This window comes from Lissotriton vulgaris, chromosome 1_1 (genome assembly GCF_964263255.1).
Source record: "Lissotriton vulgaris chromosome 1_1, aLisVul1.2, whole genome shotgun sequence".
Lineage (NCBI taxonomy): Eukaryota > Metazoa > Chordata > Amphibia > Caudata > Salamandridae > Lissotriton > Lissotriton vulgaris.
Genome location: NC_141685.1, coordinates 1,169,725,064 through 1,169,751,339, shown reverse-complemented (window position 1 = coordinate 1,169,751,339; position 26,276 = coordinate 1,169,725,064). Strand labels below are relative to the sequence as shown.

At 48.7% G+C, this 26,276-nt stretch overlaps 1 protein-coding gene across 3 annotated transcripts in view; it reads left to right on the top strand.

Annotated features, from left to right (window-relative positions):
- STX18 (syntaxin 18) overlaps positions 1-26,276 on the top strand; it is a 705,236-nt gene that overhangs the window by 588,092 nt on the left and 90,868 nt on the right. For all 3 annotated transcript variants that reach the window (XM_086964282.1, XM_086964291.1, XM_086964300.1), the window contains one exon: positions 1,345-1,414. In XM_086964282.1, the coding sequence (XP_086820408.1) occupies positions 1,345-1,414 (70 nt within the window). The remainder of the gene's footprint in view (positions 1-1,344; positions 1,415-26,276) is intronic.

The window sequence follows — 26,276 nt, the reverse complement described above, 5'->3', positions numbered from 1 at the left end:
CACCCACCAGCCCCTGAGGACAGCAAGTGGTTTTGAATAAAGTTTGATGTGGTAACACTAATTTTTTGCAGGTTGTGATGACTATCGTGATAACTTTGAATATGCAATAAAGAATGGTCGAATTATAATATGTTTTGCAAATAAAGTAATTATGCACTAGTGTTGATCAGTAATCATGCCTTTAATAAAGTGGTAATTGTTACTGTCTTTTAGTAATTTAGCATTTAGTAATTTAGTTAGAATTGTCGTATTTATTTTGGTCGGGCGGTAAGGTCATGATCGGTGAGCAGTAATTGGAAGATCCCTAGGGGTGGGCGTCACCCATTACGGATGGGAGCGCTCGAGGGAGGTGGCCATTGGCCCCTCAACGGGGAGGCGGTCCCTTCTAAGGATGGGCCGCCGAAAGGAAAGGAAAGGCGGTCAAGGCCCCTTCCTGGGTAGGAGGGGCTACAGCCCCCTCCTGGGGAATTTCCCGGGGCCTGGACATCTGCGACGGCAGATGTGGTAAGTTGTGTGGGGTTTGGGAGGGGGTCTACGCTACCTTCTAGATACCTCACACGAGTCCTCGGACGACCTTTAAATGGCGTCGAGTTTATTGGGGCCCCCGTCAAGTCAAGGGAAATTGGTAAATGCACTTGAGGTACACCTCTGTGCGGTCGCCCCTCACAAGTGAGGGGGATATGTCTGGTTTAGGGATCTTGACACCGGTTACGACCTTGCCGTTGGCCCTTAAACGTTAGGATGTACAATTTCAAGTTAAACGTTTTGTAGGATGTTAGTTCGGCTAGGAGAACCTTTGTATTAGAGAATATGTTAAGGTTAGCCAAACATCGCAATGTGGAAATGAAATTGTACATTAATATGAAACTGTTATTTTAATGTTTTAATTTTGTTTCATATTTTAATAAATACGGCCGGGAGGGTCACTCCCTCCCGTCTTCCAAAAGTTCAGAACCGTTTCCGGTTTCCCATTCTTGGGGATTGTGTTGTGAGGGGGTGGCGGGTATCTCAGCCATATGTAATTTACTGTTGGCACTGCTTTTTTATATACCGTGGGACTCCCGCCTCGGCGACGGGGAATGATTCAGGCATGTGAATCTATGAACAATACCAATACTGGATAACTGAAGTTACAGGTAAGTAACTTGTTTTCTTCATTGTTCTCAGAGTTAGCATCATATTTTTTTAGACCAAGCATGCATGATCAGAGACGCCAATAGGTTGACACATACATGTGTGTATATGTAATCTATATTGTGAGCTCGTCACGTGAACCATGCTTTAAATTTGGAAATGTAAGAACAGTCTTAAAGTTTTTTACTTTTTAATTTTTATTGTACGCAGGCAAATAGAAGGAAAAGTGGTAGAAATTTCAAGACTTCAAGAGATCTTCACAGAGAAAGTCTTGCAGCAGGTAAGGTTGCATTTGTATGTATTAAATATCTAAATGAACAGCTACTTCCAGATCCCAATTTCTTATTCAGACTAGCTGTAAATAAGTGCTTCTTGCAACCAGCACTTTAGAAATACCTTTGAAGTGGTTGTCAGCATTTTCAGAAGTTAGTGTGATCCAGCGGTCAGGGATCAATAATTTCTACGCAAACAAAGCCCATTTACTTTACCCAAATAATCCCTACACACTAGGTTCAGTGTGATGCAAGGTTCATAACCGGCTTACCAAATACACATTAGAACCTGCATTTCTCCTTACAATATATATATATATGTGGTGATAGACCTTTGGGAGTTGATTAGTTGATGACAATAATATGCACTTATAAATATTACTAAATAATAACAGACTCGGTGTGTAATTTATAATGTTTATCGAAAATAATGTGAAATAAATGCTCATCAAGTACGGTCATACAATGCAAATCATCAGATTATCACGAAAAAAAGTATTATCAATGTACAGAATCAAACTTATGTCAAATAAACAATGCATTGAAGGAGTTGGTAGGCGAAGAGAGAAAATTTCAGAGACAAAATACATTTTCAAATGATTATGTAAATTCAGGATATTATCTGTACGAACCCAAGTAAGCATCGGGAAAATCTACCCTCTGGCTAAAGGGTATCAAGGCCCCTCAAGAAGAGTCGAGTGGTAAAGTTTGTCAGGAATCAGGAAACAGGTAGGCCTCTATCTGGAAACAGAAAACCGACGACAGATATAATCTCCAGCTACCTCTTACCGACACGTCTTTACCCTAAAACCCAAATGTCCAACCCACATTTGTTTCAATATGTGAATAAACTCTGTCTCTCATTGGCTAAGGATGGGGGTGTACTGTCACACCACTCTCAGCACTACTATTTTATTCAATGTTCTTTTGCCTTAAACTTTCAGCATTATGACAGATTCTTCCCAGGAAATAATTTCAAACCACAATCATAGTACATATTTCCTGCAGCATATTTCATGTTGCAGGGGTTTGCGCTTCCATTGTTTGCCTCTTCCAACTTGAGAAGGAAGTTGCTCGCTTCCACTGGTTATCTCATCTTTCCCCGTTGCTTGGCACTCACACAAGTTGTTATGAAGGTCACAGCCCTAGCGTTCTCTCTTGAAACCCTGTTTTAGTAATTTTATTTTTCCACCGATTGTTAACCCTGGACTGGCATGCAGAAGAATAGACCTTTCTTACTTTTCTACAGAAAACAAACACAAACATTATTATTTTCATGAAATGTAATTTCATTGCACACCATCCCAGCATTGCACTAACCCGTGCACAACCCATGTTGTCAGACACGGCACTGACTTGGTTCCAGTCCTTCCTCAGCAACCGCATCTTCCAAGTCTTTGAAGGAGATGTGGTGTCTTCTCGGTTGCCTCTTAGCTGTGGGGTTCCTCAGGGCTCTGCCCTGAGCCCCACGCTTTTTATCATCTACATGAGTCCCTTGGCGGAGATTGTCCATCCATTCGGCATTAAGATCATCCCCTATGCAGACGACACTAAGCTAGTGGTAGCATTAAATCACGCTGAGGGGTCGTCTAGCACCCTAGTTTCTTGCCTAGAGGCGGTGGCCGAGTGGATGGAACTCTGCTGCCTCAAGCTCAACGGGCACAAAACGGAGATTATGTTCCTGGGCAACCCTCCATCTTCCATCCCTGCTCTCCTGTGGCCGGTATGCCAGGGCCCTGCTCCACCTCCAAAGGCACAAATCAAAAGCCTTGGTATGTGGCTCGACAGCTCCCTTGATTTTAACCACCAGGCCACCAAGCTCTCAGCCACCTATTATGGACTGATGAGAATGTTGTGGAAAATCATTCTCCTCCTCCCCTTCCAGGCGAGAAGAATTATGGTACAAGCCCTTATACTCTCTCGCCTGGATTATGGGAATGCCCTATACATTAGAGCTCCTCAATTCACCATCCACAAACTGCAATTCATTCAGAATTGCGCAGCTCGCCTGCTTCTCCAGATTCCTCTGTGGCAATCTGCTAAACCAGCATTGAAGAGTCTTCATTGGCTCCCTATTCCGGCCTGGATACAGTTTAAAGCTATGTGCTTAGTTCATAGAGCCATCCGGAAGACTGGTCCGGCTATTACCCACTCCCTGGTCGACCCCTATTTTCCCCAAAGAACCCTGCGCTCCAGTTCCCTATGCCTGGCTGCCCCCTAGAAAATTCGAAGATCCAGATGGGGTGAACACTCTCCCCCTCACTTTACGAAAGGACACTGACCTCTTGCCTTCCGGAAGCGTTTAAAAACCCACCTCTTTAAGACATTCCCTTAACATCACAGCCTCTGCTTTCTCTGCTCTTCTATCAAATAGCTCTGGGAGGCCTCAGGGTAGCCATGCGCTATACAAGTACAATTTCATTCATTCATTCATGTTATTATTTCCTAGCAAATGTTATTAACGTGCACAAAAGCAGCATTAGTCTTTTAATCAAAGCACTTGCGGCTTAGTTTTCATGCATTAGTACACGCATGAGCAAAAGCATTTCCCCTTACTTTAGCTTTCTGTTAATAACATTTTCACAGCACACTCTTAATGAATGTTACTGAGGGGTTTAATCCGAGCAGGTTTTATTTCACAAAACACTGCTCCATCAATCCCCATTTTTTTTTTTTAAAAGACAATTTTTATTTAGTTATTTAGCGGTATACTGGGCGTAAGCCCTACAATGACACATATGAGCATATGGATAATATTTGCATTGATAACCATTTTCATGATAATAAACAAACCCTTCTGAACGTGCAGGTAAACCAATAATACAAACATTATGCAGATAGTGGTCAAGTTCCAAGGTGTACAGCACACGATTCAGCAGATTCAAAATATTCATCATCCCTGGAAAGTGATGATACAGTCAAACGATATAACATGGGGTAACACACGTCGGGGATCGGAGGGTGCCACTTATGGTTCCTCCTCTGATAGGGGGGGCAGATCAATTCCACGATATGTCGCCCACCTTGTCTATTTCTTGCGATGTTTCCTTGGGCAACCCCAGGCCTCAAAGATTGCAATCTCGGCTCCCATACACTTATCTAATTTGTTCTTCCATTTGCCTATAGTTGGGGGAGATGATACCTAACATCCCTGTGCTATATCCCTCTTGGAAATAGTAAGGACAAGGAACAGTAGATGCTGTTTGTAGCGGTTCCACCCGATGTCGTCAGTGGAATGCAATAAAAACAGCAGTGGGTCAAGTGGGAGCCCCCACCCCAGCACCTCATTAAGACATGACCGAACCCTGTTCCAAAAGGGCTGCAGTGCTGTGCAGGTTCATATATTATGTAAGAAAGACCCATCCTCCCTGCCACACCGTCGACATAATGGGGACCGAATGACCCCCATTTGCCACAGTTGTACCCTAGTGTAATAAACTCTATGTAAATATTTGAACTGGATGAGCCTGTAGCGTGTGGAGACTGCCGCGCCCCTCGGGTTGGCTATCGCTTCAGCCCAATCGTAATCCGTTAATTCAGGAATATCTGCCTGCCAGGCCAGTCGGGTTTTGTCGAGAGTGGTGGGAGTGTGTGTTGTCAGTGTTTGGTATATTTGTCTGATTTTGTGTAGTCCAAGGTCCCCCATTAGCAGACGGCCCTCCAAGGGCAGGAACTTGGGGAGAACCTCCATATTTCGGATCTGGGGGGAGAGTGCGTGACAGAGCTGTAAACATTTGTAAAATTGTGACTTATGGAGGCCAAAGTCTGTCTGTAATTGTTGGAATGATTTTAAGGTAGTACCCCTCAATACATCCCCAAGGGTAGAAATCCCCACCAGGTCCCATCCCCGGAACCCGCTCAATGTGGTAGCTGTTTTGAGGTGTGTACCATGCCATAAGGGGGTTTGTCGAGTAAGTTTCCCTTTCCAACCCATTTGTCTGGTGTTGGAACTCCTTAACTGTATGGCTACTCTGCCAGCTGGTGGTAAATGGTCCAACCTTGTGAAGCTATATAATAAGTGGAGCAGAGGGACTTGTTCCATTGCACGTGCTCAATAGCATATGCCGGATCGGTAGGAGAATTATACCATAATTTGTTGATTACAAGGATGTGTGACGCAACATAGTATGAATAAATATCAGCTGCTGCTATCCCCCCACAATACGTAGATTGTGCACAGGTGCGGAGCGCCACGCGAACGGATCCACTACCCCAGAGGAAATTGGTTTGTATTGCATTTACCTGTGCAAACCAAGCACAAGGGAGAGGATAAGGAACATTTTGGAGGCGATATAGGATCCGAGGCAGAGAATGCCCATAGAGGGATAAAGGGAGAACGGACCATATAGTTGTTTCGTTCTTGAGATGATCAACAGTGGAGTAATATTGTGTGTCCATGAAATCTTGTGGCACGGGGAGATGTAGCTCCCCAAATATTTGAACCCATCTGTGGCCCGGGAGTGCTGCGTGGCTCATTATTCATGGCCTTGGTGTCCACACACTGGGAAGAGGATAGATTTAGCGGGATTGGCGTGGAGGCCCGTGGTGCCACCAAATACCCTAAGAATTTCTAATATACGGGGTCTAGAGTACCATGGGTCTGTCATACAAAAGAGAACGTCGTCGGCGTATAATGCTATACGATCTGACCGTGATCGGTGTGAGAAGTTGGCCTGGTATATGATGTTCACTATTCTAGTGAGCACCTTGCACCAGTCCAAACAACCCTTACGGTGATGGTTGTAAAGTCAACCTTATAGACCAGCTGTCCTAGTGGTAGCATGGACAAAGCAGTCTTAGGCTAAACTCAAGAGGGCATGTGAAGCCAGCTGTTTTACCATATGTAACCCCTTTAATACCAAATGAAAGGACACCACACAGGATATATATATAAAATATATATGTTATTTATTTCTAGACAAATCCTCTGAACTCTTTGAGGTCAGAGGCACAAGCACAACACAAGATATTCAATTAAAATACAATAAGTTGCACAAAATACAGTAGGGCCCTAGGGTCATGCTAAACCATGTACTAAAATAGTGGTATAAGGACCACTACAGGGAAAGTGAATATGCCTAGGGCCTAGGGAATCGCTGGGGCTACGCTGAGCTACCAAAAGTTAGGAAGCAGGAGACCGACGGGATGCTTGTGCAGTGTCTAAACACACATAGGGTACCATAGAGAATGAATGGGAACGTAAAAGATGAAAACTAGTTATTTTAGAGCACTTCTGACTGGGCTCGGTGAAAGTTACTTTAAACCTAGACAGTTGGATAGTTGATACCCACAGGAGCACCGGAGTACTCGCATTAGTTACCTCACCCACAGGAAGCGGGTGCATAGGTGTCAAAGTGTGTCAGGTTTAGTCGTCGAATCCTATAGAGCCTGGAAGAAAGATGCTGCAGGCAACCAGGAGAGAAGTGTCCGGATGGATCCAAGGGTGGATCGAAGATGAAGAGGACCTGAAAGCAGAGGGGACAGAGTCTGGGTCACTAGCCAGTGACCAGGAAGGAACCAGGCGATGTCGTGAAGCAATCAGGTGCTGTCGTGAAGCTTGTCTCTGCAGCCACGTGGACCAGGAGGCGTCGACGATGACCAGGAGTCAGGCACGGACTGTCCCACGAAGGCTCTCGCTGTCGGCGGCGTCGGCTTCAGGATTGGAGTCAACAAGCCTTGGCAAAGGCAACCCACGCAGGAAACCAAGTTGGCTTCTTACTCAGACCAGCAAGGTCTGAGGGGCTGCTTCTTTTGAGGGAAGCAAGGGCCAGTCTGGAGCAACCAGACCAGCTGTGTAAATTCAAAGGTTCGTCGCCAAGATGGCCACTAGCCAACGGGCAAGTGACCGGGCAGACGCGTCGAGCAGGAAAATGCAGAAGGGCCCCACGCAGAACTCGTGGAGTGTGCATGGCTGATCTTCGGTGCAGATGATGCTCGGGGCTGGGGCTTCTCAATCCCCAATGCACAGCTTTGAGGGTGCCGCGGGTGCTGCATAATTAGCAAGTCGCAGACTTTTCAAGATGGCCAGTCCCACGTCTCTCGTCGCCTCCACGGGTCTCCGCTCTGCTGGGACTGTGGATCGGGCTGCTGGATGTCTGGAAGTCCGGTTTTTGTCAGGCTCTGTGCTCGGGCTCCGGCGGGAGCGTCGACAAAGCAAGCCATTGGATGGTGCCTGCTTGTGCAGGGTGGTCACTCCTTGACCACAAGGGAGATTCTTCAGTCGTCTTCTTGCAAAGGAGCCCTGGGATCTACCCCATGTGCTATGTATTGAAACTGAAGCCTGCGGTGGATACGAACAGCCACCCCCCTGGAGCCCCTTGTGAACCCTGCGTGGAGATGTGACAGAAGCATAAGCGGACGAGGCACTGGGCTTTTCATTCCCAGTAGATGGGTCTCTTGTAGAAGCAAGATGTCTGCCCCATACCTCTTCGTCTGTCTCAGGACTGCAACATGCTTTACCGTATTCAGCAATCCCCAAACATTCCATGAAACCACTGTTAGGTCTCTGAGGGGGTTTACTTCACCGGGTGTCATTAGGTCCTAGGTAGATGTTGGATAAGGCAAGGAGATCTGCATAGAAGATGGTATGAAAAGTAACCCCCGTCGGCATGTACTTAAAACATATAAACATTATAAAACTACATTCCCGAAGGAATACCCCCCATCCCCCAGCCAACACCACCAGAAACAAGGAGCATCCGTCACAGTGCATAGAGCAGCGGACCCCCAACGGGGGCACCCAGATATTGCACCAAAGATTCCCACCCTACCCTAATCTAAGAAAATGGGGAGAGCAAGAAGTCCTTGGCCTAGCAGCCAATGGTCAAGCTCCCACGCCCCCCCCAGAGAATGACATTACTAATGTAAATTTAAACATTTACATTGTCTTACAGAATGCCAAGTGGTCTTATGCAGCAGTCCTGATCCCTCAGGGCGGTCGCTCAGGGCTTGCTGACATCCTGTCTGACTCTGGTCCTCGCTGCTTCTGAGACTTGTTGCGTTGTGGCCGCTGACTCCGTGAGCTTCAAGAGGAGTCTGAGTCTAAGGCCAATGGAGAGTTCGCTCGGAGCTGGGGGCGCTCATCCGTCCAAGCGAAGACCGCCTCGGGGTGTTGAAGAGGTAGGACTTAGAGTTATAAATTACGCGCATCCGGGCTGGATACAGCAGCATATATTGGTCATTCAATTCTCTAAGTCTGCGCTTCGCAGCCATGAAGGATTGGCGTTGTTGTTGGACCAGGCACGTATAGTCTGGAAAGATCATGATAGAGCAGGATTCGTGCACAAAGCGGTCTTTATGTGACCTGGCGATTCGCAGAATAGCATCACGGTCGACCTAGTTCTTGATCTTTGCGATGACGGGCCTTGAGGCCGCGCCCAGGGGCGCCCTCTAAGTGTGGCACAATAAGTGCTGCAGCCCTTAGAGGCCTTCTCTGGTCACAGCGCCCTGGGTACCTGTGGTACCATTTAACAGGGGATGCCATGTGGCCACAGATGGCAATTGGGTTTAGGCTTCAATGCAGTTTTAGGGAAGGAGCATAGGCCCTGGGTACCTGATTAGCAGGAGCCCAGGTCACACTCAGTCAAAGAACATCAGCAATTCAGCAAAAAGCGGGGACCTACCATGTAAGAAAGAGGGCACTTTCTCTCATGAAGGGGGGGGGGGGGGGGGGGGGGGAATTTCCTTGCACCTCAAAGGGCCAGGACTGACGCTGACCATGCCATCTCCACCTCCTGCCAAGAAGTCACACCAGAGAAGGCAGAACTGGTTCTGGCTGGGCACAGACACTCTCTGCCTAAGATCAAAGGATTTTAGGATATAAATATTGGGGCCCAGACCCCTGAACTTTAGAAATTCTGATACCCGATTCGGATCAAGTTTGCGCTATATAAAACTCTGCAAAAAAAACAAAACAGAAAGACTGCCAAGAAGAAGAGCTGGAGAAGCTGTGAGGAGGGACTACCACATTGCTGTGTGCTTTGCTGTGTTGGCTTGCAGTGGCTGCTTCTGTCTTGGGCAGTGAAAGAACTGGACTGAACTTTCTGCAGTCTACTTTTGTGAGTTTCTCCAAGGCCTTGAGGTGGAGCTTGCCCCCTGTTCAAGAAGTCTCAGAAACAGCAAAGACTTCAAGGTCTTCTACCCTTCGCACTGGGAATTGTGTATTTTGTGCTGCAGCAGAAGAAAAAGCAGCCCAACGACGTCGGCACCGCCGCTGCCAACTCCGTGTCCTGAAGGCACCGCCGCAATGCTGCAATGCGACCCTGGTCTCACTGACGCCGCCTGCTGACGCCACCACTGAGCCGCTGCTTGCACCGCGGCCTGTGAGCTCTGCACCGCCTCGCTGCACGACGATGCCTTGGTATCCCCAACGACACCGCTCCACACCGAAATCGACACCGCTGCTTGCACTGTGGTTCGAGGGCGCCGCACGTAAAGTTACATGACGCACCGCTCTTATCCCACACCGCAGTCTTTGCCTACTGACTCCGGCACCATTGACTCCAGTTCGTCAGCCTACAACAGCGCTTCAGCAACGAAGACGTCGCTGTTTGCACCGCGACCTGCCAGCACCGTGATGAGCACCGCATTCACTTCGCACCGTGACCCTGGTCTCCCCAGCGACAACCTTCTGGTGCCGCCACTGAGCCGCTACTTGCACCGCGACCTGGGGGCACAGCACTGCTGCACTTCGCATCGCAGCACCTGACGCTTGCGGACGCCAGCGCTCCTGACTTCAACGGAGAGGAGTTCGATCTGCAATGCGTGTGACTTCGAGGGCCCGACGACTACTGCACCGACCTCCGGAACTAACACCTGCGCACGCGTGCTTTCGCAAGCTCAACGAGAGGTCGCCGACGCCCTGTATTTCTAAAAGGCACTGTTTGCGGGTCTTCCCGACACCGTAGCTGGCCCGCACCACTGCAGTCAGCCAGAACAGTTTGGATTTGTTTGCTCACGACGCCGTGATAGCCCCGGACGGAGCTATCGACATCAAGGAACTGTTTTTCAAGCATGTTCTGATAACCGAAGATTTTTAAGTACTGTATTGTGGATTTTTATCATTTTTGGTCTTGTTTTAAGTATATAAAAATATTAGATATGTTTCTAAACTGGTGTGGTGTCCTTTGGTAGTGCTAACACTGTATTACTGTTGGTTATGCTTTACACGCTGCCTTGAAGATAAGCCTGACTGCTCGTGCCAAGCTACCTAGGGGGTGAGCAGGGGTTATTTTAGAAGTGTAACTCCCTTATCCCAACTAGAGTGGGGGTTTCTGCCTGGCTTTGGCACCTGCCCTAGCCTACCAAAAATCCCATTTCTAACAGTCTCCTCATGAAAAGACTTCATCAGACAATAAAAACCAAAAGTGAGCTGGAAAACTATGCAGATTAAGTTTTTAGCGTGTGTGTATGCGGGCTTTTTACAGCTTTGATCCACTTCTGTTTTACCTTCTCTGTAGAAGATGAAAGCAGGCCCCTGGGGATTATTGCTTTATTGACTTTACGGTCACTAAATCACTTTTGTAAGGCTCCAAACCCATTTTGCACCGTAGAAAAGTATTTCTGTATCACAAAACAGGTTAATAATGATTACCGATGTATTATTTGGAAATAGTTATTTTGAGCTTTGCTTTCAAATTGCACATTGTTAGCATATGTGTGAATGGCTTGTCAATGGGATTCTGTCCGCAAACCATTGATACGTTGCCAACTCCCAAGTTGAAGTAGTAACTGATTTGCAAAGGGCACAGGGCTCCCTTTCAACCCCTTCCCCTTAAGGAATCATGGGGGGTAACTTAAGGGAAGTAAACAGAGGTCTTGATGGTCACAGCCAACTCTCACTGAAGTCTTTCAAAATGGATGTATTTTTTAAAGCAGTTCCAATTGTTTTAAGGAAATCAGGCTGCCTAAAAAAAATCTTTTTTAAATGCAGTAAAAGGTATGAATGTCTGCTGTCTTTTGCGGGCCACGATACCTGCCATTGCAGCCAATCACAACCAGTCGCAAATTGCAACTAAGTATTGAGTATTAATAAGGCAGGTCATTCTGCCTGCGATTACATAGTTTAAGACGGGACGTATTGTTTCATAGGTTGGTTTACAAACTGAAATGATGGTGAGAAAATGTCAGTGCTCAAGTTGCGACCACTTTTCTTTTTACAGCCAGTATGGTAGTATACCCAGGCCAAAGTGTTTAAATCTAACAAAACATACCCTAACATGCACATTTTAATACACACATTCACCCCTGTGGTGGTCTTTTCACGTTTTTTACCCACTCAATGGTAGTGTTTTAGTCCTCTCAGAAGGATGAAAGACTGTGTACACCTGCTAGGAGTCAAACCAGTGACCATGGTGTCAAATAGAGAGCCATGAAGTGGATGCATGAGTCAAATACGCAAAGGGACTAATCTGTGGGGACGAAAATGTGTGTCCATTTCACAAAATCAATGGCATTTCACCATGTGTAATTGTGCAAAATATATAGAATAAGACGCACAGAAATAGCTTCTCATTGTCTCAAACAGGAATTGCTAGAAGTCTGCAACTCTCACATGTGTCCACGTATAGTTCTGAGAAATTTGTGGTGTCCTACAAATTGTAAATCTGCTTCTACAGCAAAGTTGTTGACAAGTGTGTGCAGACTTATAATTTACTTTGTAAATTAGGTCCTAAATATGACATAAAAGAAAACACATGGCTAGCTTTGCCTTGTCCTTTTATGTACTAGTTCTTTCTTACTAGTGCACTCACTTTATTACTTTTAGGCACTTTATTATGCCCCCTCTCCTTCCTTTCTTCTAAAGAAAACATGTTTATTCTTAATCCTTACTGCCTACAACCCCGTGTGTGTTCAGTGATCATAATGCATGCATTGAATTATTGACAATTGTAATAGACATTGAAAGGATGAAAGCCCAAATCAACCATATTTGTCTTCTTTAGCTCAATCATAGTAGATTACACTTGTGAGCTGGTAATGTGTTGGTGACCAATCTTGGAAGGATGAAAAACTTCGTCAATCCTGCCTGTCGTCTTTTCCTCCCTCACAGGTTGTCGTTGGGTCGCTGCCATTGTATTAGTTTGTCATGCACCCAATTGTTAGCAATATACACGGTCATCACCCTTATCAAATTGTATAATTTCATGATTTTGGGGTTTTTTTGTAAATATTTTGCCCTTTTTAAATTTAGATCAAAGTACAAATCCAGTTAGTGCTGCAAACTTTACATGATATCTTTAAAGGACACTTTGGGCAACAGTTTGCCTTCAAGACACATCAGAACAGGGGGAGTTATCCATTCTGAAATGATTTTTTAAGGTTTAATTCCAGAACCCCCTTTTATAAATCAGACCGCTTTTAAAAATATCTCTTGGCCTGTTATTTAGCATGTCAAGTTTAACTAGTGTGTATCATTTTCCACACAATTGCCATCACATAAATACACTTCACTCCAAAACACATAAGTTAAAAACGTTTACATTACAATGTCAATAGCTCTAACTCTAGAATAAGAAATGGGAGACCGATTGCATTGCAAATGCTCGTTTTAATTTTGAGAAGGAAAAACATATATGTGGGCAAATACTTCAATATCACACAGTAAATATTTGCACACTTACAAAGCCTTTGCCTGTTCTACCCATCATCTCTTGACCAGAAAAGGGCCACAGCACAAGCCTCAATGCCAAAAGGCATGTTTTTAAACATCCCTGCACTCTGTGGCAGTCACTTAACGGTGCCTGCCACATGGGGTATGGATGTTTGTGTGGGGCACCTGTGGTGCCCCCTTGGCCTCGTAGCGGAGGCCGTGGATGGCCGGCGGCCCTGTTAGAGGCCCCCAAAGTCCGTTTCCGACATGGTGGTCGGACCGCCATTGAAAGGTCATCAGAAAGGGCCATTGTAATCCCTACGATGGTGCCTGAGCAGGTGACGCCCTCATTGTAGGGATTACATTCCGACCGCAGGGCCAATTGGGTTCTTGAACCCATCAGAACAGCAGCAGTCAGTCCCTCATCCATGCGATCGCACTGACCGCATTGTAATGCGGCGGTCTGACCGCTGCTTCAGATGTTGGTGGGACCGGCACTGACGTGCCGTCGGTGTCAGTCCCACCGAGATCATAATGAGCCCCTAAATAAATCACAGAATTCAGCTACAGAACATTTTCAGATATAGAATGTACTGAATATTGACCAGAAATAGTGATAATGATCTCATTTAGTCTTTCCGTTGTGCAACTTCTGATTCTCAACTTAGTAACTTTGTGCCAAATAGAAATTCCCTTTGGGCACCTTAATGTAAAGACACCAACTGATACAGACGAAATAGACATCAATTGTTCAGACATAAAGACCTATCAATCGGAGCAATGCAGTAAGTAACAAAATTCTGTAAAAACAAATAAATTCAGTATGCACAGTTTATTTATGTATTTAAAAACAATTAAAAAGAAACACATTAAAAAAGTATATAAAACTTGGGAACACAGACAATATAAAGAAGGTACAAATCATATACATGAATTCATCCAATCCATTTCCTAAAGCTAAAGAGGGAGGTACAAATAAGGTATATTCAGCAGCAACCAGAATACTCCTTGATCAATATGTATTGTACTTCTCCCTTAGTTTCAACACGTTTCGACGGACAGTTAACATATAGCCACCTTCATCAGGAAAATATTAGCCGTCTTCCCAAAATTTCTTTTGTAGAAAGCCTGCCTTCTAGGTAGGGGAGTAGCACCTCCTTCCTCATAAATGGAATCGTATTTCTCAAAGCTGACAATGTCTACATGGACCACAGCTTAATCAATCCTTTTCGTTTCTTGGTATCACTCATGCGAATGGGATATAGTTGGTTCTTTATGAGCAATTGTGTGAGAAGTTGGCCTGATATATGATGTTTCCAATTCTGGAACCACCTTGTATCAGTCCAAACAATCCCTTATGGTGTCTGGTTGTAAGTCAACCTCATAGACAAGCTATCTTAATGGTAGCATAGACTAAGCAGCCTTAAAGGCTAAACTCAAGAGGTCGTGTTAAGCAAGCTGTTTTACCAATCACAATCCTGTAATATCAAATGAAAGGACACCACACAAGTATATATTATAAAAATATATGTATTTATTACTCAAGATAATCCCCAGTACTCTTTATGAGCAAAGGGGCACAAGCGTTTAAACAAAAGCACAGTATAACATATGAAAGTTGCACAATTATGGATGAGGGCGGGTGGCCACTCAAACCATATATTAAGAAAGTGGTATAAGAGATATCAATCGAACAGTGGTTAGGCCTAGGGCCTAGGGAATCGCTGGGAGCAGTCGTGACTAGCAATGCTGAAGTCGGGAAAAGCCCGCGGGATTCGGGTGCAGCGCTTAAAGCACACGCATGCACCAATGTCAAGTCAATGGTGCGTAAAAGTTACACAAATAGAGTTTAAGGATACTTCCGCTGAACCTAGAAGGACAAAACTTTAGACACAGACCCTAGAGGTGTGTACCAATGTGGGAACACCGGCGTTGCTGAGTTACCTCACCCACAGGAAGCGGGTGCATAAGGTCGAAGTGGCGTCGGGTTTCGTCATGCAGGCTGTTGGTGCTTGAAGCTGAAGATGCTGCAGGCGATGTGAAGGAGAAGTGTCCGGTGTGATCCAAGGGTGGATCGGAGTCGTAAAGTACCTGAAAGCAGAGGGGACAGAGTCTGGGTCACTCAGCAGTGACCAGGGTGGAACCAGGATGGAACCAGGCAATGTCGGGCGCAATCAGGTGGTTGTTGAGGAGCTTCTCTCCGCTGCCACGTGGGCTCTGGGGCATCTGCGACGTCCAGGAGCAGGTCACGAGCTGTCCCACGCAGGCTCTCACCGTCGGCGCTGTCGGCTTCAAAATCGGAGCAAACAACACTTGGCAAGAGCAATCCACGCAGGACTGGAAGATTGCTTCTCACTCGGACCAGGAGGGTCAGAGCGGGTGCTCCTTTTCAGAGGAGCGGGTGCAAGTCTGGAGCAACCAGAATCACAAGTCGTATTTCGGTTTTCGTCGGCACAGGGGCCACAAGCCAGCTGGCAAGTGACCGGGCCAACGCGTTGAGCCAAAGAAAGCAGAAGGGCCCCACGCAGCACTCGTCGAGTGTAGAGGGGTGAGCTTCGGTGCAAAAGTGGCTCGGGGCTGGGGCTTCTCAAACCCCGGTGTACAGCTTCGAGGGTCACTCGTGGGCTGCACGGTCAGCGCCTCATGGTCTTTTCAAGATGGCGTGCCCCACGCTTCCGGTCGCCTCCACGGGTCTCAGCTCTGCAGGGACTGTGGATCGGGCTGTAAGAAGGCAGGCAAGCTTGATCTCGTCGATCTCTGTCTCTCGAGTTCCGGCGGGAACTGCAACAAAGCTGACGCCGACGTGCTGGATGGTGCCTGTTTGCACAGGGTGGTCACTCCTTGACCACAAGGGAGATTCTTCAGTCTTCTACGTCGAGTAGGATGTCGAAGGGTCCAGAGTTTCTTTTCTTATGTTTCATCAGGATAATCTGAGTGCTTTGGCACTGCTCCCATTCTTATACCAATCTTGGGGGCTGGATTACCTGCTAGGTCCCCTCCTAAGGGTGGGACCCAGGAAGGGGGTGGATACACCCCTTTCCCTTTGTCCAGGTCGCAGTGGAGCTGGGGCTGGTGTGCCCCAGAACCGGTTTGACCGGATTATGCAAGGGGAAGCCTTGTGCTCCCCAGGCACTGTCTGGTTTCTTTCAAACCTCCCTGCTACAATCCACTATCTCCTGTCTGGGGTGGTGTAACACCTCCCTGCGACAGGAAAGTCTTTGTCCAGGCCTCCTCTGCTGAGTTTCGGTCAGCAGCAGGAGGTCAGACTCGTGTCTGTGGCAGAAGCATCCATTTTGTGGATCTGAGGCTCTTTTTAAAATCAACCGCGTTTTAGCAAAGTAGCATGTCGTCCCCCTCTAGAGGGGTGGAATGCTATCCCCGTCGACAGGACTGTCGAGGGGATAGTATTCCAAATCGTATGACACCTTACACAACATGTTTTGATAAAGCCAAATCAAAGTTAACATATAACCGCGAGGATTATAATGCACTTAATAGTGTATGGTTTGGCATTATCCCGGAACAGCTTAGGGAATTGGTCCCGACAGCTGCAGACAGGCTCAGCTCATGCTAGAGCACCATCTCACATAAAACCACGCACTCTGCCTTCAGGATTGTTAAGGCCTGCCATAGGAGTGGCTGATAGGTATATAGTGTCCAGATAGGTTTAGATATAGGCATACTATATCTAAGCAAGGAGTGATTACACCACCTTGCCCCAGCTGAGTGATCAGCCAGTTGTGTCAATTTTAGATAGCCAGCCAGGGGTGGCAAAAGATATGCTGCAGCCCCTGGTAGGCCTTGGATGCACCTATGCCCTGGGCACCTATAGTGCTCTGTACAGGGGCTGATAAGGTGACCCAAGCCAATCTAGTTATGCACCTAGGTTACATGGAATCCATTTTTACAGAGAGAGCAGATAGCCTGGGGCCCTGATTAGCAGGGAACCAGGCCAACTAAGTCGAAAACAAGCTAAACACAAGGCAAAAAATCTGGGGTAACCATAGTCAGGTAGCCACCTTCCTACAAATTGAAAAGAGTGAAACTTAAAAGCCGTTATTTTTGGTTCAAATTGCACGCGGTACAGAGCCAAGGTCGCAGGCGTGTGTTAAGAATCCATACACGTTCCGATACTCGTAGAGCAAATTTTCTCTATTATGACGCACTCAGGGCCTGAGAGCTATATCCAGTCTCTTCAATCTCTTTATCTGTCCAGCCTCTTAAGTTATAGTGCGCCAAGCTTCCCGCGTGCAGTTCCGGTCGTCTTCAGCAAGAAACTCAACTTAGTAAGCCAGAAGACCATGCAATTTTAACAATTTAACAGCATGCCTCTTAGCAGTGTACACCAGCAAAACTTGAATGCAGATTTGTGAATAACACTGAAGCCGGGTTATGATCAAAATATGTGCACAACTTTTTTTCGTAGTGTTTAGCATGTGTTTTGAAGGGACAATGTTGAGTCCTTTTTCTGCGATCAAATTAGTTTAGATGTTTGCAGTTTGTTCTAATTAGCTTTTTTATAGACCTTTGAGGATGCCATTTTTTTCATGTTTTGCTTCTTTATTGTGGATACTATCAGCATGTGTTTTTAATTCCCTACATCAAAAATCTAAAATTTGGAGCAAGATGGCCAACTTGCAGTTTTTTCTGCGAGGTCCGACGGCACGATTTAAATCTGGCAATTATCCTGCCATCTACCTGCCATGGCTTTGCTATACCGTGTCCACAACGCTATGGGGGGGACACTGGTTTTAACAGAGCTCCCCCTTGGTGTCCTGGGAGACCCACTGCCTGGCTGTGTGGCTGTGCCTCCCCTCTTTCTCCTGCTGTCCCCCCACCCCCTGGCTTGAGGCAGCGGATGACAGCCCGGGTATTGCTCGGTCCTGGGTAGTGAGCTGGAGATGCAGCTGCCTATTGGAGGCCACGGAGCTGTTATAAGGGTGTCTGTTCCCTCACCAAGATCGCTACCCTGGCCCAAAATGCTAACAAGACCCTTCAGCTGCAGATAGCGGAGGGTGGACTGGGTACAGAGCGAGCCCTGCAAGTGCGCCTGAGGTGCCGTTGAGGCAGCAAGTTGGAGTCCCAATAGTGTAGCATACGGGTGGGGCGGTTAAGGCCGCAGCATTTGCCAGGTGAGTGGGGCTCCCCTCTGGACTGTAGGAAGGTGACCCCTGTTGAATACTGCAGATGACTCGTTCCCCCTCCCTGGGCAGCAGTGGATGTTTCTAGGAGGATCCCAGTGGCAGGCTGCTTGAGTGGCATCAGGAAGGCATTACAGTGGGGATGCCCACCTCGGACTGGCTGGTTGCATTGTCTTTCTGGCTCCCCTTCCTTCTCCCGCTCTCTGCTGTACATTAGATTGACTGTTGCGGCCACTACCCATGGGGAGTTGCTTGTTTCTTGGCCTGCCTGAGTGGCATTGTGCAGTAGGCAGGTGTCACTGCGCCTACATAGACAGTTGGTCCCGCTGCAGTGGGAAAGGAAAATACCTGCTTGAAGTTTGGTTGCCTGTTTCCTAGAGGGCCCTACATATTGACTTTTTGTCCAACTGGTATTGATGGTGCCGGTGCCAGGGCAATGGCCAAGGACTGGGAACCAACCCCCCCCTCCCCCCCCCCCCCACACACACACACACACACACACACACACAGAGGAAAGTGGACTGGTTCACGTAAGTGGTAGCTACGCCGCCAGAGGCGTAAGCAGTGATTATGTCGGATAATTCAGCACTGCATCTGGCGATCCAATCCTTCCAGGAGGCATTGCAGGGTAGAACAGGGGATGTGAGATCCAAGGTTTCTCTCTTGTGACAGGATTTATGGTATGTGTCTGAAATGGTCACTGTTGCCAAAAATAATATCTCAGAAGTGGAAGATGTGGTTCAAGGTCTTCAGAAGGACATGGCAGGTGGCTGTGCCATGGTCAAGGAGGTTGGAAGACGCTGAAAATCATGCATGGCACAATAACTTGCACTTTGTGAGATTCGCAGAAGGGGTAAAGGGTACAGACAGTGGATCAGTGACTGAGAGCACCCCCTCCCATCTGAACAGTTCTTCTCCTGTTTTGAAATCGAAACCAGGGGTGGCATAATACATGCTGCAGCCCCTGGTAGGCCTAGGGTGCACCTATGCCCTGAGGACCGAGGGTACGCTATACAAGGGCTCACAAGGTTGACCCAGTAACCAATCTGGTACGTACCTAAAGTACATGGTATCAATTTAGAGAGTGAACAGCTAGGCTGTGGGCCTGATTAGCAGGGCCACAGCCAGACTAAAGTCGAAAAACCAGAGAATCACAGCAAAAAGTGGGGGTAACCATAGGAAGCAGACCCTACTCTCCTACACGTTCTCTTCACTAAGGCAGAAAAATCTGGACAGATCATCGGCATTGGCGTGTTCTGTACCAGGGCGGTGTTCCACCGTGAAGTCAATCCCCCGTAGGGAAATGGACCACCTCAACAGCTTTGGTTTCTCACCTCTCATCTGCATCAACCATCTGAGGGGTCTGTGGTCTGTCTGACCCGCAAGTGAGTCCCAAACAAGTATGGTCTCAACTTCTTCAGTGCCCAGACCTCACGCTCAATTGCACTCCACCTCTGTTCCCGTGGAAGTAACCTACTACTGATGAAGGCTACAGGTTGATCTAGGCCCTCCTCATTCATCTGTGAAAGTACAGCTCCCACACCATGCTCTGAAGCGTGTGTTTGCACGATAAACTCTTTTGAGAAGTTGGGTGCGAGGATCACGGGCGCCGTCCACATGGCAGTCTTCAGGGCATCAAAAGCTTTCTGACAGGTGTCAGTCCAGTTCACTTTCTTGGGATGCTTCCTGGAAGTCAGCTCGTTTAAGGGTGCAACAATGCTGTTTTACCCCGTGACAAACTTCCTGTAGTACCCAGTGAGTCCTAAAAAGGCTCTTACCTCTGTCTGGGTCTTGGGGGTTCCCACGCCAGGATGGTCTCAATCTTGGGCTGTAGGGGCGCCACCTGGCCACTCCCAACCTGGTGTCCAAGTACAGCACTGAACCCTGCCCGATCTGGCACTTGCCTTGATCATGAGGCCTGCTCTCTGCAGCGCCATCAACACTTCCCAGAGGTGGCGCAGATGTTCTTCCCAACTGGCGCTGAGCACTGCAATGTCATCCAGGTAGGCGGCACTGAACTCTTCCAATCCAGCCAACACCTGGTTGACCAACCTCTGAAAGGTGGCAGGGGCATAACCTGGAATTGGTAGTGCCCATCTGGTGTGGAGAATGCTGACCTCTCTCTTTCCCCCATCAGTAAAGGCGATCTGCCAGTACCCAGACGTTAGCTCAAATGTGCTGAGGTACCGGGCAGCCCCTAACCGATCAATGAGTTCATCAGCTCTGGGGATGGGGTGCGTGTCAGTCCTGGTGACTAATTTGAGCCCTCGGTAGTCCACACAGAATCGGAGTTCTGGTGTGACACCCGGTGCGGCAGCCTTTGGGACCAAGACCACTGGGCTAGCCCAAGGACTGTTAAAGGACTCAATCACCCCATATGTAAGCTTCTTGGAGACCTCCTCCTTGATGCCAGCTCTCACCCAGTCAGCCACTATGTACGTTTTGTGCTTAAAAGGAGGACTATCTCCAGTGTCTACATCATGGACACACCAATCTGCTGCTCAGGTGTCAGAGTGGAAGAGAGGTTAACACCATCCACTGACCCATCTTGCTCTGTTGCAGACAGGAGATCAGGAAGAGGCTCAGACTCCTCCATGCCAGCATCTGTCACTAGGAGCAAACCCACTACGGACTTTTCTAAGTGGGGCTTCAGGAGGTTGACATGCAGGACCCTCAAAAGGTTTCTGGGAGACCGCAAGTCCACCAAATAGGTGACATCACTCTTGCTCTCCACCACCTCAAATGGTCCGATCCACTTATCCTGGAGCGCACAGGGCTCCACGGTGGCCATGACCCAAACTTTCTGACCAGGCTGAAGCTCAATCAGAGTGGCATTCTGATCGTACCACAGCTTTATCTCCTCTTGGCTGGCTTCCAGATTCGCCTGAGCGATTTGCCGAAATGCCGGGTTTCGTTTCTGAAGGCCAGCACGTAATATATACATCCTGGGGAGGTTTCCTTGGAGCTTTCTCCCAGCCTTTCTTTACCAAACTCAGAGGTCCTCTTGCAGGGTGACCATATATCAGTTCAAAGGGGCTGAACCCTAAGGACTTCTGTGGCACTTCTCTGTAAGGAAAGAGAAGGCCTGGCAAGAGGATGTCCCACTTATGCCTCATGGGTTCCTCAAGACCCAGAATCATGCCATTGAGGATCCGGTTGAATCTCTCAACCAGTCCATTACCTTGGGGGTGTTAAGGAGTGGTGAACTTATAAGTTACCCCACACTCCTGCCACAGGCACTTCATATACTTAGAAATGAAGTTTGTACCACGGTATGACGCCACCTCTCTGGGGAACCCCACACAGGAGAAAATCCCCATCAGTATACGTCTCACCACGGGGGCCGTCACTGTCCTGAGAGAGATGGCATCCGGGTACCGGGTGGCATGGTCCACCAAGACCAGGATGAACCTGTTGCCCATGGCTGTCTCGGAATCCAGAGGTCCAACAATGTCAATGCCCACCCTTTCAAAGGGGGTGATGACGAAAGGGAATGGCTGGAGAGGAGCCTTGTGCTTCCTCCCACTCTTTCCACTTGCCTGGCAAGTCTGACCGGTCCTGCGATGAGTATCTGAACTATTGCGCATTTGGAGCCAATAAAAGTGGATGACAAACCTTTCAAAGGTCTTGTCCTGCTTCAAAAGTCTTGCTAAAGGCAGATCATGAGCCAGCCCCAGTAGGAAGGCTCTGGAGCGCTGGGATACCACCAGCACATGGGCTGACCCAGGCTCAGCAGCCTTAGGCTCACTATAAAGGAGAACATTCTCCCAGTAGATCCAATGTGATCCAGACTGATCACCTGCTGCCTGGTTTGCAGCCTGTTGCCGCAAACCCACAAGAGAAGGCCACTTCAGCTCTTCGCAGAACTCTACCCTGGAGGGTCCTCCTTCCTGCTGCCAAAGGGTCAGCTCAGGCAGGTCCCCCAGTTCAGCTACCTGCTCCTCTGTAGGTTCCAGGGCCTCCCCCTTAAGGTCTGCCACCTCCTGGACCATAGGAACTGCGAGTTTTGTGCGTCCCCGCCTCTTCTCTTTAAGGCAGGTACCTGGGCCACTATTTCAGGCTCCAGGTCCTCGTCAACACCCTTACTAGCTGCCATGGACCGGGTGGTCACACGTCCACTGAGGCTGACCCAACATCTCCAAATGAGCACTTCGCTCCCCCTTAACCCAAGAGGAGCTCACCAAATCGTTTCTCAACAGTCAACAGGCATGACTGATTGATTGATTGGCCTCACAGCTACTTGAAGAGAACCAGAGACCCCCCCCCACTCAAACGGAACGTGAGCCACCTTGCAGTGGCTCTCTGTGTTGTCAGCGGTGTAGGAGAGTAGGATCTGCTTACTATGGTTACCCCCACTTTTTGATGTGTTTCACTGGTTTATCGACTTAAGTCTGGCTGTGGCCCTGCTAACCAGGAACACAGCCTAGCTGTTCTCTCTCTAAATTGGTTACCTGTACATTAGGTACACTCCAGATTGGTTACTGGGTTACCCTTGTGAGTCCTTAGTATATGGTACCTTAGGTACCAAGGGCATAGGTACCCCAGAGGCCTACCAGGGGCTGAAGCATGTATTATGCCACCCCTGGGAAGCCTTCCAAAATGGCACCACAGGTCTGCTACTACAGCCGGGGTGAGGTGGTACTTGTACCCCTTATTTAGATAATATATATATACCTACCTACCTACCTACCTATAAGTCACTCCTATGGCAGGCTTGACAATCCTGAAGGCAGAGTGATTGGTTTTGTGTAAGCGGGTGCCCCTCTGCAGCTTTTGGAAACACTTCCTTCTAGCTGTTCCATGATACAGCCATACCATATACTCTTAAGTGCATGATAACCTTGCGGTAAATTCTAAATTTGGAATGGCTGCATCCAAACATGTTGTGTTTGGTGTCAAACAGTTTGGAATCCTACCCCCCTGCCAGTTCTGGCCGCAGGAGTAGAATTCCACCCTTCTAGACGGAGAAGACATGTACACACTTACCCGGTAAATGTTTAAAAGAGCCCCAGTAACATAAAATGGATGCTGCTGCCACAGACACAAGTCTGACCTCCTGCTGCTGGACGAAAGTCCGGCAGGGGAGGCCTGGACAATAGATTTCCCGTCCAGCCAGCACCTCCCCAGACAGGCTTTAGGGTATTGGGCATGGTGGGTTGCATTCAGTGAATGCTTTTCAGACAGTGCATGGGGCACACAAGGTGTCCTCGTGCATTTCCCAGTTCAAACCGGTTGCTGGAGCACTCAGCCCCAGCTCTGGCACGAAACTGGACAAAGGGGAAGGGGTGTAACCACCCCCTCCCCAGGTCCTCCCATAGGTGGGACACTAGAGTTAGTCCAACCCCTAAACTTAGTATAAGTATAGGAACCCAGTCAATAAGACTTTAGATTACCCTGGACGAAACTCTGATACAGAAATCTTGGACCTTCGACATTCCATATCGACTGGAAGACGGAAGAAATCTCCCTTGGGGTCAAGGAGTGACTCCCCTGTTCAAACAGGCACCAAAGAAGCATCTTGCCGGTCTGCATTTTAAAGGCTCCCTACAGATTCCGAAGAATCTGCAACATAGGACATGGACTTCCAGACATATCTGAGGCTGACAAGAGTCCCCAGCAAAGCTGACACCTGTAGCTATCACGAGAGACGTGGGACCGGAACTCCTGGGCATCCTACACATTTGCTAGTGCATCGACTTCCTGAGCTTTCCCAAAGTTGTGCATTGGGCTACTTGTAGTCCAAGCCCTGAGCACCTTCTGCATCGAAGATTGTGGGCCTACACTCCACGAGCGTTCTGTGGGCCCGCTTTTAGCATTTCAGCTCGAGGCTCCGCGATCCCTAGTCCGTCGACTGTGTGGCTTCCCTGGTTGCGCCAGAGACGTGCCCTGACTCCCCTCAGACCTTGCTAGTCTGCTCCGAAGCCAATCTTGTCATCTTATGTGGGTTGCTGCTGCCAAGGCTTGTTGGGTCCAATCCGGATACCGCCGCTGCAGCACTCGACATCCGACGTGGGACAGCTTGAATCCAGCTCCTGGTTGTCGTCAACACCTCCTGGACCTTGTGGCTGAAGAGTCAAGCTTCACCTGCATCACTTGAAAGCACCCGACATCGGCTGGCATCTCCTTGTCACCTTCCTGGTCACTGGCTTGTGACCCAGACTCTGTCCCCTCTTCTTTCAGGTTCTTCAGATCTCAGATCCACCCTTGGATCCATCCGGACACTCTTCACCTGGACGCCTGCAGCACTTCTTTGCAGCTCTCAATTAAAAGCGACAACGAAACCCGACACAAAAAGACACCTATGCACTGGCTTCCCTGGGTGAGGTAACACAAGTACTTTGGTGCTCCAGTGGGTCTTGACTCTCGAAGTGTCCAGTACTGAATGGGTTTTACCATAGTCCACTCCTAAGTGTCCTTATTCTTTAAAATTGTAACTCTAACTTTCTCCATAGACGTCAATGGTGATTCTCGGCTATGTTTAGACATTGCACGCGTCCCCCGTGGGTCTCCTGCGTCCCTACCTTGGGTGGTTCCTGGTTGCCCCAGCGGTTCTACAGGCTCTAGGCCTGGTCTCTGTGTTGAGAGCGGTACCCGATGTCGTCGGTAGCTGTGATGAGAGCGGTCTCGGTGCTGTGGTTTGCTCGGAAACCGGACTGTGAGGAGTCGAGGGATCCGTTTGTCTCGAGGAAGGCGGAGAGCTGTTTGTTGACAGTCTTCTCGATTACTTTGGCCGGAAAAGGGAGGAGCGAGATGGGGCGGAAGTTCTTGAGGTCCATGGGGTCCGCGGTGGGTTTCTTCAGGAGGGCGCTCAGCTCGGCATGTTTCCATCTCTCCGGGAAGGTGGCAGATGCGAAGGAGCTGTTGATGATGTTCCGGAGTTGGGGTGCGATGATGGAGTCGGCTTTGTTGAAGATGTGGTGTGGGCAGGGGTCGGTTGGGGAGCCGAAGTGGATGGTGTTCATCAAGCGGGTGGTGTCTTCGGTGCTGACAGGGGTCCAGGTGCAGAGGGTGGTGTTGGGGGGCGTTGGTTCGGTGGTTGGGTGTTTGGTCTGTGCGCCGAAGCTGTTGTGTATGTCGACCATCTTGCGGTGGAAGAACGAGGCGAGTGAGTCGCAGAGGTCTTGCGAGGGTGTGATGTCGTTGTTGCAGGCGCTGGGGTTGGAGAGCTCTCTAACGATGCTGAAGAGTTCCTTGCTGTTGTGGGAGTTGTTGTCCAGTCGTTCTTTGAATGTTGTCCTTTTGGTGGTGCGGATCAGCTGGTGGTGTTTGCGGGTGGCGTTCTTGAGGGCTGTCATGTTTTCTGTTGTTTGGTCGTGGCGCCAGGCTTTCTCGAGGGTGTGGCAGGTTTTCTTGGAGTTTTTGAGGTCGTTGGTGAACCACAAGGCTTTCCTGCTGCCGGGTCTGCTGGGAGGGTTCTTCAGTGGTGCGAGGTCATCCGCGCAGTTGGTGAGCCACTGTGTGAGGTTGCGGGCTGCTTCGTTGGGGTCCGTCGTGTTGGTGGGTGGGTTCTGGCTGAGGGCGGGGGTGAGCTGGTCGGCGGTGATCTTGCTCCAGCTTCTGCGGGGAACCTGTTGCGGGTGGTGGTGGGTCGTGGTTCTCCTGAAGTTGAAGTGGATGCAGCTGTGATCTGTCCAGTGTAGTCCGGTGGAGTGGCTGAAGGAGATGTGCTTGCTGGAGGAGAAGATGGGGTCAAGCGTGTGGCCGGCGTAGTGTGTGGAGGTGTTCACCAGTTGCTTGAGTCCGAGGTTGCCAAGGTTGTCCAGCAGGGAGGCGGTGTTGCAGTCCTTGTTTTTCTCCAGGTGGAAGTTGAGGTCCCCTAGGAGGATGTAGTCTGTGGAGGTGAGGGCATGCGGACTGACGAAGTCTGCGATGGCTTCGCTGAATTGTGTGCGTGGTCCCGGGGGTCTGTAGATGAGAGTGCCTCTGAGGGTGGTCTTGGGGTCGGTGTGTATCTGGAAGTGAAGGTGCTCGGCGGTGGTGAGGGTGTCGTTGGAGTTGGTCGTGATGTGGAAAGTGTTTCTGTGGACGATGGCAATGCCTCCTCCGGTTTGGTTGACGCCGTCCCTCCGGGTGATCTTGTAGCCATCCGGGATGGCTATGGCGATGTCGGGGGCTGAGGAGGCGTTCATCCAGGTTTCT